This window comes from Enoplosus armatus, chromosome 4 (genome assembly GCF_043641665.1).
Source record: "Enoplosus armatus isolate fEnoArm2 chromosome 4, fEnoArm2.hap1, whole genome shotgun sequence".
Taxonomy (NCBI): domain Eukaryota; kingdom Metazoa; phylum Chordata; class Actinopteri; order Centrarchiformes; family Enoplosidae; genus Enoplosus; species Enoplosus armatus.
The window spans coordinates 22,117,869-22,132,734 of record NC_092183.1 but is presented as its reverse complement, the minus strand read 5'-3'; the positions used below and the strand labels follow the sequence as shown (position 1 = coordinate 22,132,734).

General features: G+C 45.0%; 1 protein-coding gene across 3 annotated transcripts in view; it reads left to right on the top strand.

The window, feature by feature from the left end:
* The window catches only part of nr6a1a (nuclear receptor subfamily 6, group A, member 1a), a 72,823-nt gene extending 61,722 nt beyond the window's left edge, over window positions 1-11,101 (top strand). For 2 of the 3 annotated variants that reach the window (XM_070904786.1, XM_070904784.1), the window contains 8 exons: window positions 4,534-4,764; window positions 5,572-5,627; window positions 6,604-6,764; window positions 7,604-7,834; window positions 8,566-8,820; window positions 10,309-10,430; window positions 10,540-10,692; window positions 10,971-11,101. In XM_070904786.1, coding sequence (XP_070760887.1) covers window positions 4,534-4,764; window positions 5,572-5,627; window positions 6,604-6,764; window positions 7,604-7,834; window positions 8,566-8,820; window positions 10,309-10,430; window positions 10,540-10,692; window positions 10,971-11,101 — 1,340 coding nt within the window. The remainder of the gene's footprint in view (window positions 1-4,533; window positions 4,765-5,571; window positions 5,628-6,603; window positions 6,765-7,603; window positions 7,835-8,565; window positions 8,821-10,308; window positions 10,431-10,539; window positions 10,693-10,970) is intronic. The other variant, XM_070904785.1, reaches the window with a different exon arrangement.
* Window positions 11,102-14,866: the final 3,765 nt, after the last annotated feature.

Here is a 14,866-nt window from a genome sequence, read left to right as displayed (position 1 = left end):
TTGTTTTAGGCGATCTGATCTGTTTTTAAAGGTTTCCACGAACCGCCGGCATAGGAAAACAAAGCCACAAAGGTGGAAACAGTTAATCAGCCATTATTCTGATCATTTTATTGTTATTTACATTCTGATCGTAATATATGCCACATAAAGCACATTATGAGTGATTTCTGTGCCACACACTCCCCGTTTCAGCCTCTCTAATGTGAGGATGCCCTGCTTTTCTTTGTCTTATGTGATAATAAAATGAATATATTTCAGTTTTTGGACTGTTGGTTGGACAAAACAGGTCATCTGATGATGCGTTGGAAAATGATGATGGACATCTTTCACTTCTTTTTTTAGACCAAATATTTAGATGAATAGAATCATCAGTTGCAGCCCCAGTCGTATCGGCTATATGCTAACTTTTGAAATGATAGAATCGTCTTAATCGTCTCTGCAAAGTGTTTCGCGTCACACAGCGCGCTCTTGAAGAATTATATGATTTTTTTTTTTAAACAAGTCAGCAGCAGCGATGGTATTCCTCTGACTGACAGGGCTTCCTCCCAGAGTCGTCTTAACGTGCGCTGTATAGGGTTAATCACCAAAATGGTTAAATTCTAATCCCAGGCCGGGCTCACCGTGTGACGCCCCATTGTCTCCGTACAGTGTGGCTGGCCCCTGCAGTCTTCTGCAGGTAGCAAATTTAAACCCCACACCATTTAAATGGTAATCTGTCTCTGGGCTTTTGAAATCCTCTATTCTCCATTCATTATCTGGGAGAGGCTGTATGCCATGCGCCCCCCTTCCCACCACCTCCTTCTAATTACCTTTAGTACAGGAACCCTGTAGCCAGCTATGAACCCCCCCCTCTCTCTCTGGGAGGCTTAGCTCTCAGCTCAGTCACATGCCTGTGATGAGCTGGCCCTTTCAATTGTATACACACACACACACACACACACACAAAAGGTTTTAATCCTGCTCATTTGAATATTAAAGATGATGTTACTTTGGCCTGTTTATTGTCAAAACAGTGTGCCTTTTAATCAGTGATGGGGGACTAGGTCAACCACTGACAACAGTCAGAATATCTGGTTTCTCCCAGTCATGTCCCAAGAGGTAAACGCTGTCATTTCTGTGTGTGTCAGCTTCATCTACACCCTTTAACAGGCCCGAGAGTCACCCTCTTAAACATTATATATAAAGTGTGATCTTGTGCTAAACATGCATGTAGCATCTGTGCCACCCACCACAGGTTTCCTTAGGGCAGTTCTGAATCTTGGGTGTGGGTCCGCCGACTTGCTGCCCGTGAAGCTACTCCAGCCGGAAAATTTGAAATTAACGGACGGCGACGGGCTCGGGCATCTGTCAAATCGTGCTAAAAAGGATCTGTTGATTAGTCGGTTAGATGAACAGAAAACGAATCATCAATCGCGTAAGTCATTATGAGAGAGAACTGACAGGATTTAGCTTCTCAACAGCCATTTGGACTCTGGGACAACTGTAATAGGCACTTTTCACTGTTTTCAGACATTGTTTAGGCTCATGATGGATCCATTAATTGGAAAAAAAAAATTTAACAGATTAAACTGATAATAAAAAGAATTGTTAGTTGCAGCTCAACATTCAGCAAACATGCAGTACCTTCACTGAACGTTTCCTTTTAATGAAACAGTTTTAGAAGCAGTATTCTATAAAAATGGAACTATAATATAATAATAGTAATAATTAATTTCTGACATACAATCTGATACACAGGCAGCGTGTCTAACTCAATCCACCACCTGGAGCAATGGGGAGATGTTGTGGAAGAATGATGGCAGCGTGTGATTCTCTGTTTGTCTCATATGTGGCGGCACCCGGCCAGTCCTGTATGACCGAGGCTTTGAACAGAGTGATCAGAGATCTCTTAGCAGAGCGTTTCAAGGGAGGAATATGTGCAGTAAAATCCTCCCTCAGTACATAGAGTGAACAAAGATGCACCCACGTAGGAAACCTGCCTCCGTTATTGGCTTTCCAACCACAGAATCCCATAGGAGGGTAAAGGTCCCGCCTGTGTACAGCGCCGCTTGTTGCATTACACAAGAGTCTTACATTAATCAGATGTCCAGGTTAATCTCCAGGCTCAGCAGGCAGCATTAACCTGCTGGACAGCAGCCGCAGACCTTTTATGTCTGCCTCAGTCTATCTTTGGGGCTACGCATTTGCAAGCTCTTTATGAGAGCACACACAGATGTCTTGTGTTTATCGTGACCGCGGCCTCCCTTTAAGTGGAGCATCCCAGCGCTTTACATCAGCAACAGCAACCGGTGCTCCAGCCTCCCCCTCCAGCCTTTGATCAGATACCTGCGTGAGGCTTTTATCTCCTGCTCTCTCTCTCTCACACACACACACACACACACACACAACACACACACACAAAAAACCACAGAGAGCTGGGCTGCGAGTGTGCTCGAGAACAGGAGGATCGAAATCACGGGTGCTACGCGATTCTAGTTGCTATGCAACAAAAAGTTTGACAGATGTAGTAAGAGCTTGTTCACCTAAAAGTAACAAAGGGGGGTGGTGTTGAAATTGAAAAGGGGCTGTTAGTAACTGCTGAAGAGGACGAGGAGTCCTTCATGGGGAGGATCAAGCCATTTGAGGCCTTTCTCACACTCGCTGGAAATTGGTGGCACCGCAAAATGGACACCATCCAAAACAACAGGGGCCAGATGTATGAACAACATACACAACGTACCCACTAAAACTATGCATATGCCATTTCCTACACACTTAAACTGGCAAGAGAGCATGTGCGCACCTCGTGCTTACCTCAGATCAGCACGTGTGGTTTTGGCTGAGATAGCTGCGGGTCACGTGAAATGTGAGGGCAGAGATGTAAAAAGAGTAGAAACATTGTTTGGGTTGGACACAGCGTTCTGTAAAATGTCATAAACTTCCATTTAGATTATTTGTGAAGTTGATGAAGTCCACGGTTCTTTTTATTACATTGGGAACCGTTATTTCCCCCCCGTTAGTGATCTTTTCATTGGATTCTGAATCATGAAGCCTGACATTCTGTTCCCATCCGGACGGGCGAACCTGTAAAAGAAGAAGCATGCAGACCACCACTGAGTCCAGTCCAGCCTCTATCTGGTCCTGATATGTTTGATCCCAGTCGAGCTCAGATACAGATCAGCAGCAGGCCACATTCCTGCTGCAGCTGGGCTTTACACAGCGAGGCCATTCTCCGTTACCGTCCAACCCATCTGCTTGCTGCGGCTGTTAGCAGGAAGGGGGGGGGGGGGGGGGGGGGGCTTCTTGGTGAGTGTGTGATAAAGCTTTACACCGTGGACAGCAGGGAATGCGCTCCGACTTAATTCCCAGCTTCCTCAGTGAGTTTTGATTATGTGCGTTATGTGGCCTAGAGGTAGATGGGGGGGGGGGGGGGGATTAAGGGGAAGATTTGCAACAGCTTCCTCAGATCGCTGTCTTCACAGTTTGAGAACACCATCGTGATTAGTAAAGTAGCTTCACAAGGAAGGTCCATCTCTCTTTGATCCTCTCCCGTACATCCAAGCGATCATTTCAAATCAGTTTGCAAGAGTGCGGCCCATTTTCTTCCCGCGCCGTCTTAATGTCTCACTCTTTTTGTGGTCAGCAAGCTGCCAGCCAGCCTTATAAACCCCCCACGTCACATCATGTGACATTTCTGCTACTTTTTTTTTTTTTAATGTACTTTGTTCAGGACATCCTGTTCCTTCCTTCCTACCCCGAGCCCCTGAATATCCCCTCGCGTGCGTTCCAAATGACCACCCTCATGTATTCCTGTCCTGACAACTTTTCACAGTTTTGGAGTGATCAGCTAAAAGTGTGTGTGTGTGTGTGTGTGTGTGTGTGTGTGTGTAATTGTAATTGTATGGGGGAACAGGGTGAAGGTTAATGATTGAGAGAGAGAGAGAGAGAGAGAGAGAGAGAGAGGTATGGACTGGTCCTGGCGGGTTTCAAAGCACTTGATTGACTTAATTGGTCAAATTAGAACAAGAAACAAAATGACACTTTTTAGAAGGGCACTATGAGTACTAGACGGATAGATCATGATGTAAACACCCTGGACCGTACGTCACAGATTGATTTGAAGAGAGTAATAGGCCTCAGAGGTCTACCCAAGAAGAGGCCTCTTGGCGCTGTGCCGCTGTTCAGAGGAGAGAAAGGAGAGGCTGTAAACAAATCAGTCGTGTCGTTTTAGCTTGCTGCCTCCTCTCATCAGAGCTGCTGAATAAAACATACACAAGACGTCTCGGCTCCCCGTCCTGCCGCCTGTTACACCTCCACTTTCACATAATGAGAGTTAGAGCTTAGGAATCCTTTTGGATTAGCCAGCGCTGGGCTAGCGCTTAAGCCCCAACCGCCCCCATGATCTCAATTAAAAACTTGTGCCTTCAGCTGGGTTTTTGCACCCACTATTTTATTTGATTTTCTTTTTTTGAACGATGTGGATGAATTACTGTAAAGAAGTGGGTGGAAATAGTTCTAAATGCCTCCCTTCTCTTTATGCCTCCCCCCCTGCAGATGATCCAGCTGACCAGCGTACTTGCCTTATCTGTGGAGACCGCGCCACAGGCCTGCACTATGGCATCATCTCCTGTGAGGGCTGCAAGGGCTTCTTCAAGCGCAGCATCTGCAACAAGCGCGTGTACCGCTGCAGCCGCGACAAGAACTGCGAGATGTCGCGCAAGCAGCGCAACCGCTGCCAGTACTGCCGCCTGCTCAAGTGTCTGCAAATGGGGATGAACCGCAAAGGTAAAGTTGGGAAGGGGCAACATTTCAGTTTGAAAGATGTCCATGTTTCAACAATCTGCATGAATTTTTCTATATTAAAGAGAAATTAAAGACTTTTTTTGTGGGCGAGAGCAATGTGTCAAACTCTTTTACACATAACATAAACATGAAACATAAAAAAATAAAACAAGAATAGTCATATATCATACAATATGCAGTCCAGTCTTTGTAGAACCAGATCAGACTGACCATCTGTGTGGTGGGGTGACAGCGCAACAGTTTTTTTGGGTGAAGGATCCCCTTTTCTACGAACCGTGGCTGGCTTGTATTTCTGACTTAAATCTAGATGCACTCTTTTGGCAGTGGAGTGTTTGCCAAAGATGGCTCAACTAGGTGGAGTTAAGTACAATGCTGCCCCCTAGTGGATGAAGTAAGTAAGTAAGTGACCCCCCCCCCCCCCCCCCCCCCCCCTGGCCCCTCAGTGCTCCTCCAGCCTGATGGTCTCGTTTTATGCGATTTACCCTCCAAATACTTTGATTAAAGCAAGCTTGTCTTGACACCAGATTTGCTCAACTCCCAGTTTTTAACCAAACCATTCCCGAGCAACAGAAAGAAAAGAAATAAAATGAGCCCAGTCTCTGCCTGCCAACAGACACAGGAAAAGATATGTGGAAAATGAAAGATGAGAAGCACAGCAGGGCCAGATTTTATTTCAGCCACTAGGTAGAGCTATGCTACTAATCATGGATCAGGTTTTGTTAATGGACCACATGTAGATTGAGATCTCTTGTTCTTGTTCTTGTTCTCATTTTTGTTGTTGTCATGTAGCAATCAGGGAGGACGGCATGCCAGGAGGGAGGAACAAAAGCATCGGGCCTGTTCAGGTAAATCACTGACATATTCAATAATGATCAGAAATGTTGTTTTCGTGACATTCGCTGACCCTCTCGCTGCTTAAAGCCTCTCTATACATATTATGCTGGCTCCGGCACGGAGTTAGCTCGCTCACCGTGAATGCTTTCAAAGCACAAACCATTCACTTAAATAACATTGAGATTTGAGTGCTATAATGCTAATGATTTGGGCGGAGGGATACTTGGTGAAGCATGTAATGAGAGTGAGCCCTGACCTTATTGTATCATCAGTATAATCACGCAGTCGCTGATTGTTCCCCATTCATCGCTGGCGTTATTATGAACACTGGCAGGGAGAACAAATGGTCAGGAAAAATGTGTGTGACATGAGGCTAAGTACCACTGAGCCACTATTCGGGGGAGGGACGTGGTCAATTCATTCCAGCTCAATTCAGCAAGTAAAAAGAAAGAAAAAAGAAAAAACAGAAAACGCCGCTTCCATTAAAAGACAGCTTTATTTTGTAAGCCCTAATGAAAGGAGGACCTCTCTGTCATTAATATGGAATGAACTGCTGTTTCAGTGCATGTGCTGAATTGATAGAACTGAAAGTGAATTGACCCCAGCCACAGATACAAGATGCCACATTTTCTGGCATGCTAATACCTTTTCCAAATGGCTTTTGTCTGTGTTTTCTCCCTGCAAGGATTACTATTATTTTAGGTGTGTGTGTGTGTGTGTGTGTGTGTGTGTGTGCATCAGCCAATCAAACACACGCACACAGACACGTACCTGTTTGCCTCCTTTCTTTCTTTCATTAGCTCCCTGTTTCATTGTGTGATTTCGGCCTTGCTCCTCAACATTTTAGTGAAAAGGAGCGCAGTGCCAGTCAATGCTAATCAATTGAACTGCGACACACACCCGCTTTTGGTCCCATGAGGATGTGCTGTGCCCCCCCCCCCAAAAAAAAAACAACCACAAAACCCTCTTAGTGTGTGTGTTTTTTAGATCACAGAGGAGGAAATAGAGCGGATCATGTCGGGGCAGGAGTTCAAGGAGGACGCCCCGGAGCACACCTGGGGCAACAACGGCGACAGTGACCACAGCTCTCCCAGCAATGGAGCCTCGGAGGGCAACCAGCCGTCACCCGCCTCCACGCTGTCATCCAAGTGAGTTGTTCACCTCATCCACTCCGCTGCGCAAGCGCCGGCACTCGCCCTGCCATTGAGATAATGAGCCGGCCCTGACAGTCTAACACCTTGTTCCCGTCTCACCCAGACTTTTAGTTAAGGTATTCATCAGCCGAAGAATGCCTGAATATGCAGCTCCTTAGGCTCGGTGATGATAGCAAACACAAAGAACTCGCAACACTATCTGCTGTTCTTGCTATGGAGACGAGCGCATTGTCTAGTTATACTCATCAAGGTCAAATATTGTCTAGGTACTCGCATGACAGTGTTTATTTTAGTCTCATTTTGTATAAACATTAGGTTTATCTCCGCCGCCACGCAGCCTGATAGTTTTTCGGAGGAATACTTGTTTTATCAAATTAAAGCTGAGCAGAAATGAACAACAATGACAGAATGCACGTGCAGCGTAGGCTTTGGTATGCAGGCACAAAATGAACTGACAAAGTTTTGTCAACAAGTTTTTTTTTTAAATGACAAAAGATTTTTTTAATGGAAAACAGAATGGAGCTCCACCACTCCCCAGAGAAAGGTTAAAGGGATGAAGTTTAAAGGAACAGTCTGCATGTCCAATATGGACACAAAGTAGGTCTGGGACGCGTTTAACCTAGCTTAGCACAAACACTCGAAGCAGGGGGAAACTATTAGCCTTGCTCTGTACTGGACACACAGATATAGAACGCATCAATCTTCTGAACTGACTCTGGGTAAGATGGTAAACAAGTGTAAATGTGACTATTCCTTTTATTATAAAAACAACTGAAACATTATCCCCTGTATGGCTAAGTGTGAGTAACCCTTGACCTTGTTTGTGCTTCCAGCCGCTCTGTGGAAATGAACGGCTACACGGCGGCCCTCAGGGACCAGTACATCAACACCTCCATGTCCACACACTACCAGCTCCTGCCTCACCTGTTCAGCTATGCCGCCCAGTCTGGCCTGCTGGCCCCTCAGCCCCGCAGCCTCTACCCGCAGTCCCACCCGCTGGTGCTGCAGCTGGTGGCCGCCGAGGACCTGGCCCCCCTGCAAACCCCTATGCTCATAGAAGACGGGTGAGTCAATACGCACACTTACCCATTCTGTAGGTACAACACAGGCCATGCACTAAATACAGTACATGCTGATCGGAGGTCATGTGATTAGTGATTTAAAGGACCATACCAGTGGTTTTTAGCCCACTAAATACAAACTGCTAGCACAGACTTGGTTCTTTTGAATAAAACTGGTCTGTTTTTTATTTCATTTACAAAAACGCCTCAAAATGCTTCAGTATTGTCTTAATTTATTATTCGTTTATGCTGCTAAATGTTTTCAAGGGCTACATGCTACATGTGTCTGCAATATGAAGCTCAATTCCCGAGAAATTAAGAGCTTTTCCATAAGCAACATTTAACTTTTTGTGTAGACTAGCAGCTCTGAATTCCCACTTGCCAAAATGTTCTTATTCAAATACAACATACAAGGAGAATTTGTGGCCGAAGCCCACTGAAGGCACATGCAGTTATATTTTAAAAGTGATGCAGCATCCATCATGTTGGCTAATAACTTATATAATAGATATTATTATAATATTTTTACCCTTATCTGGCCGATTGGCAGGCATTATTTCACACCTAAGAGTATTAGTGTGGCGGCGTGACAATGGCATTTAAGGTGTATTCAATCAAATTGCGTCATGTGATCGGGTAAACATACCAGATCTGTTTTTTTTCCAGAACAAGCCGATATTTTTGTCATATGCCGCTCCCCACCCTGATCCTTTCCTTCTCACTGTGTGTCCCAGGTACAAAGTGACACAGGTGGAGCTGTTTGCCCTGCTGTGTCGCCTGGCAGACGAGCTGCTCTTCCGCCAGATCTCCTGGATCAAGAAGTTGCCGTTCTTCTGCGAGCTCTCCATAGAGGACTACACCTGCCTCCTCAGCTCCACCTGGCAGGAGCTCATCCTGCTCTCCTGCCTCACCATCTACAGCGCCCAGATCTTTGGCGACCTGGCCAACGTCACCGCCAAGTACACGCCGTCGGACGATGAGCTGCAGGGGTGAGTGACAAGGACTTGTAGGGGGTCAAAGGGTTTGTTTGGAGCTACCGTATTCATTGCAACGCAGGTCTTATTTTTTTGGGGGGGTGTTGAATAGGAACGATGGCCAAAACTCTGAAAAATAATTATCCATTACAGTTATTCAGGTTGGTTTTTGTCGCCAGCAGTGTTACTGTTTCGGTCCACTCTGATTTTAGTGGAAAAGCTCTGATAAAACCACCGTACACCACCCGCCCAGCACCAAACAGCAGACTGACGAGGTTAGGGGGCTAGTTGGCGGACACAATGGAGCATATATCGGCTAAACAGTTGAATACTAATGTTGCTGTGTTAGCCATAGCAACTTTATAAGGCTAAAATATGTCAATATTGCCTTAACAGGTTGTTCGTAAGTGGCCAAAAAAAAAAAGTTAAAATAATATATTCTAATAGATATATAACAATATATAGTCAATACTGCTTTGAACCAGATTTTTGCTAGCTGACTAACATTAACACAACAATGAGGTAGCTAGCCACAGCTACATATCAGAAGAATGACTGGAGAAATTACCCTCATTCATATGTGTTAGTAATATCTCACCTACAGTGACTCCTATTGCCTCCTACCTCTCTTTGTGGGCCATTAACGTACACAAGATATTAAACGTTACATTTCGCCTCCGGGAGCCCTGCCAATTCAATATTTCACTGAGAGGAGAGGTGGATATCAGGGATTAAATGCCCCCCTCCTGCAACAACAATCCTCCACAAAGGCGAGACGTTCCACTCTGTGAGCTCGGCGTCTTCCGAAAGGGTTTGATATTTAGCAGGGAAAGTTATCGTCGTTGGATGAGGGCCAGTGAAGTGTTCCGTGAACGGGAGGGCTCCTCAGGACGGAGCTGTGGCTAGCACCGTTTGGCATGTGAAATACCTAGGTAGAAAAAGGGATGCGCGGGGGTCTCGGCTCCGTGTAAATCAGACCGGAGTTGTCTGACCTCATGACACACATTCTCCTAATATACGATGCTGTGCAATTTGCCTGTAGTTTCGGGGGCGAGCGTCTGATTTGCAGTGGTGGCGCTGAGGTTTAGTGAGAGGGACTGGGACAGTGAGAGCCAGGAAGACGGGGGAATTGAGGTTTGATGAGTGGAATTAAAAAACTTTGTGCAAGTTTTTCTAACTCTAACTTCGGAAAAACAGGCTGTGGGATTAGCGAGACGTTTGTTAAGCACTTTCACCAGATCTGACGTATTCCCCTTCCTCGTTTTTGGCCCGCTCATTGAAGCATAGAAGCTTAAGATAATGGGGCTTGAGGGACTTTTATATTTCTTTTTGACGTGCCTTTTTTTTTTTTTTAATTCATCACAGAGGATTTTAATGTGGACAGTAAACCCACTAAAACTCAGTCTTGCTTCAGTTTTGTTTGGAGAATGTAGCTTCTTAGGGACATTATTCAATGTAGTATTGTATCACATGTTGACATTATCTGTGTGTGTGATTGCTCAGCTTCAGCGAGGACGGCATGGAGGTGATGGAGAGGCTGATATATCTGTTTCGCAAGTTTCACCAATTGAAGATCAGCAATGAGGAGTATGCCTGCATGAAAGCCATCAACTTCCTCAACCAAGGTAACGGCGCAAGCTCTGCTGCTACTGGTCCAAGCTTTTCTGGGCCCTCACTGTGCCTCCCCGCCCACCACCTCCACATGACTCTCGTGTACATTTGTGCTGTCTGCAGATATCAGAGGTCTGTCCAACATCTCCCAGCTCGAGCAGCTGAACAAGCGCTACTGGTACGTGTGTCAGGACTACACCGAATACAAGTACCCGCACCAGCCCAAGCGCTTCCCCGAGATCATGATGTGTCTCCCGGAGATCCGCTGCATCGCGGGTAAGGCCTCTAAGCACCGCATAGTACAATGGGTGGTCTTCTTGTGAAATCCACACAGTGTAATGAACAACTGCTGGGGCGCTGGCAGCTTCTTTAGAAATGTGAAACCTGTGAAATTTCTTACTGCGGGTTGTCTACCGTAAACTGTCAAATAGTGGCCTGCATGTGCCTCGCCTGCACAGAGATTTATAATATCATTTGTTTTGTAAGTACATCCTAACATGCCTCCCTACTTTGTGATCTAAGAGCTAAGCGCTGCCTGTTGTGTTTGTTCGCAGGGAAGCTGGTGAATGTCCCTCTGGAGCAGCTCCCCCTCTTGTTCAAAGCAGTCTTGCACTCCTGCAAATCCAGCCTGACCAGCTACAGGACCGGCCCGTCGCCCTGCGTGACCACCTCCTCTGGAAACTAGACCCCCCCCCCACCCCGAGTCGAGGGACTGGTCTCCCCCCTTGTGAATGTGACAAGCAGCTAGTTTGTTTTTTTTGTAACTTTTTTTCTTTATATATTTATTACACGACAGAGCTGAATGTATGCTGATTTACACTGTGCACATGCTTCTGTACAAAACAAATGCTCGTAGATGCATTGGTCTTTGGAGTTTACAAGTGTGTATCCAGTTTGCTCAATGTGTCAGTGTTGCTATTGTTAGAGCTAGACTTTAAGAGAGTTTATTTTATTCAGATGGGGGGGGGGGCGGGCGGATAGACACGTGACGAGTGTTTTGAGACTACCTCAGGAAGATGTTGTCGCTATTTTCAGGTACCTTTTCTTGCTGTTAAATGAAGAGTTGCCCAGTCTAAAACCAAATCCCTGCGGATGCTTTGGCACCTCAATCAGAGATTGCATGTTCAAAGGAGCTGCATAAATCAAGGATTGCAAAATGGTGTTTTTGACGCTGTAAATGCAAAACTAATGAGCAAAATTGAGCTACTTTATCTGCCTGGACTCTCAGGCTTCCTGCTTACGGGAGGCGGTCTTGTCAATTCAACATTCCATGAGTTAAGGTGACAGTTGTTGGATCTGTGGGATCTTCACTGAAAAAGGAGCATACGGGTATTTTTTACAATCATAGACTATAGGCTTTATTGCAGGGGAAGGGGAGGATAGCTAGGTTTGCTGTTTTTAGCTTTATTGTTTTTCTTTTTTGACCAAAGTGTTATGCAATGCTTCCCCCCCCAACCACCCATTGATGGGTAAGGGAGCTGATAGCTCCACCAAAAAAAAAAAAAGAAAAAAGATTTCTTATCAATGAAGGACCAGGATAAGAAATGAATCAATCTGTGTCAGAGGGGAGAACCCTCTGCTGGACAGACGAGTATGTTGCCGGATTTTCATTCTTAATGCTGCTAAACGTGCACACATTCTTGTGTGCACATGGATGCATAGAGCAGACGTGGTTCCCAATCTTTGTGTTTACCCTCTGCTTCTCGTCAGATGCCAGGAACTTGATGCATTGTAGCCTGCTCTCAATGCACTATCACCTCAATTTAAGGTCCACGGTGCTGGCTACGTTTGGTTAAAGGGGCAGTCTGTGAAGACTTTTTACGTTTGTTCAATTTGAAGCCGGCGTGGCGCGCTAGCCTGTGATTGCGTTTCCTGCCTTTAAAAGCCAATTGGTCCATTGAAAAGTCCCACTGGCCAGGTCACGTCAGTCTTAGAGGAGCTGCTGTTAGGTCTTGTCAGGTCCAATCAAACCTTTGCACAGACCCAAGACCAGCAGCAGTTAAAAGTCGGACCTAATCAGGATCCAAGGGCCACTTGAAAGTGTGGACCCCGAGGCTTGGTTCAGGTGCGGTCCTCAGGGTTTTACTGGATTTTAGTCTTAAGAACTGGTGGCGGTTTTTTTTTGTTGTTGTTTTTTTTTTGCAGATTATCACTTTAACCTGGCTAGGAGTGGATTCAGTATGATTGATCTGGGCCCATGTCTCAATCAACCCAGACTTAGGTGAGACTTTAGGTGACCTCACCTCCGGCTTGCATACCCTCTGTGACAGATATGCACATTGTTTAAAGAAAAAAAAGGAGAAAAAAAAAAGAAAAAAGCCATGGAAAATGGTCTTTATTTTTTGAAGTATGAGATGATCATTTCAAACCGCTTGAAGTGTCTTCTTGGATTCCTCAAGTTTTTAGCCGTTTCATGACATACGAACAATTTGAAATGCAGACACAATGCAGTCCTCGCAACGACTCTCTTTTTTGCACACCACGGTGAGGTTCGGAGACCTTGACCCTTGACCTCGGCCACTGCCCACCCAGTGTGTTCCTCTCTCTCAGGTCCTTGCCGACCTGGATCTTAACAGGGTAAAGTGAGTGTTATGTATTGCATTCAGGAGTTCCTCAGTGACCATGCTGATGTACTTGTAGTATTAGTAGACGTAGGTTCCAGGACATTGTAGGTCCTCTGTAGAAAAGTGTTTTTCTTTTCCACTTTTATTTCCCTCAAGGTCCCCAAAATACCCCCCCCCCCATATGTAGTTTGAAGGTGAGACACACAGGGTGGATTTTTCTCTTTGCATTGGCGATAGACGGGATGAGAGGCGGTGGCACCTCTCTCCCGTTTCCATCCACCTCTGTGTGCAGCCTTAACAGCACCACCAGTCCTCTTTTCAAATGTTTCAGTTAGCCTCTTTTCATCTTTGATTTTTATACATTTTCATGTACCTTTTTGTAGTTATTGTGAATGTTTTGGGTTTTTTGTTGTTTTTCACATATTCACTGTCTTTTTTTTTCTTTTGGGAGTGAAGACAACCCCTATTGTTTTCTAAACTTTGAATGAATTATTATTTTTTTTTGGACATGATTTGTAATAACTCATTCCCTTGTCCTCTGTGGGTTATGGTAAAAAAGTATTACTCAGGTGATAGGACAGTACTGACATCTTGGGGCCTTTTTTTGTTGTATTATTTGAATCATTTTACAATGCAAATGTGATGTTTTGGAGCCATCTGTGGTCCCAAACTCCGATTCTCGGGTTCTCAGAGCAGCTAAGACGGGTGTGTGGAGCGTATTGTCGCTCTCCATTTTGCAAAATGAGCATCATTTATCACACAGGCTTCAAAGGTTAAAGGGTATATTACATTTTTCAATATTTTCTCACTTAGCTCCATTGTTATCTAGCCATGCGGATAGTTTTGGTTTTATTTGTCCAGGTTTTAACCCCCCCCCCCTCCCAAAACAAGGGAAGTGAATGGATATTAGTTTGTGGTGTCCACATGATCCAAAATGACATGAAATAAGTCAGCATCTATGTGTCTTTCCAGAAACGTCCTGGTTATTTTCTGTAGTCCTCACTGTGACCACTGGAACTACTTTCCACCACCAAAGAAATAGTCCCTATCAAAACTGTCCATAACATTATGACATTAACAATGACTGCACACCATTCCGAGTAACAGGGACACCGTTCCTGTAAAGAAAACTGTGAACTGTATCTGGTTAATAGCACCATAATCATAAAACCATAATTGTGAGCATGGCTAGAACTAGAGGTACATGAGTGAGTTTTTATTTTCTCAAACTGACCCTTTAAACCACATAATCTCAGGGATATGTACTTTTATGTAACAAAAGTCTGGGTGATGTGATGCATCATTAAAAGAAAAATCCCCCTAAAACCATTCGCCACCGCAATATTAGATTTTCTAAGATCTCCTTCCAAAACGGAAAATGTATATCGAAGTATCAGCTGCCATGCATTAGTGTCAGAATGTAAAGAGCTGCCATATTGCACGTTTGACGTTTAAACACCCCCCCCTATCTGCAGCAGACCCCACCCTGGGACACGGAGGGTACTTCTTGCTGTAGCGGAAGTAAACGAGAGAGGTTCAGGGTGGCCAACAACAAAGTCACTTCGTCTCAGAGTAACTCCAGGAATGCGCTGAACATCACAGGCGGCTGAGATCTGACAGTGGAAGAGGATCTGAAGGGGGATTCTTCCTTTAATGTAGCCGCAAATAATATCAGTACCGGGCCTGTGCTCATCAACGGGAAATCGAAAATCACCGCTCTGACTTTTCCTGACCATCATATTTTGACACACACGCGCTGAAGTGTTCTTTTTATTTTCTGTATTTGTATTTTTATTGTTATTATTTTTTTCGCCGACAAGGGATATGTCATTTGCAATTTCTGTACTGAAACTACCTCTTTATTTGTCATCATGTTGCTTACTTTC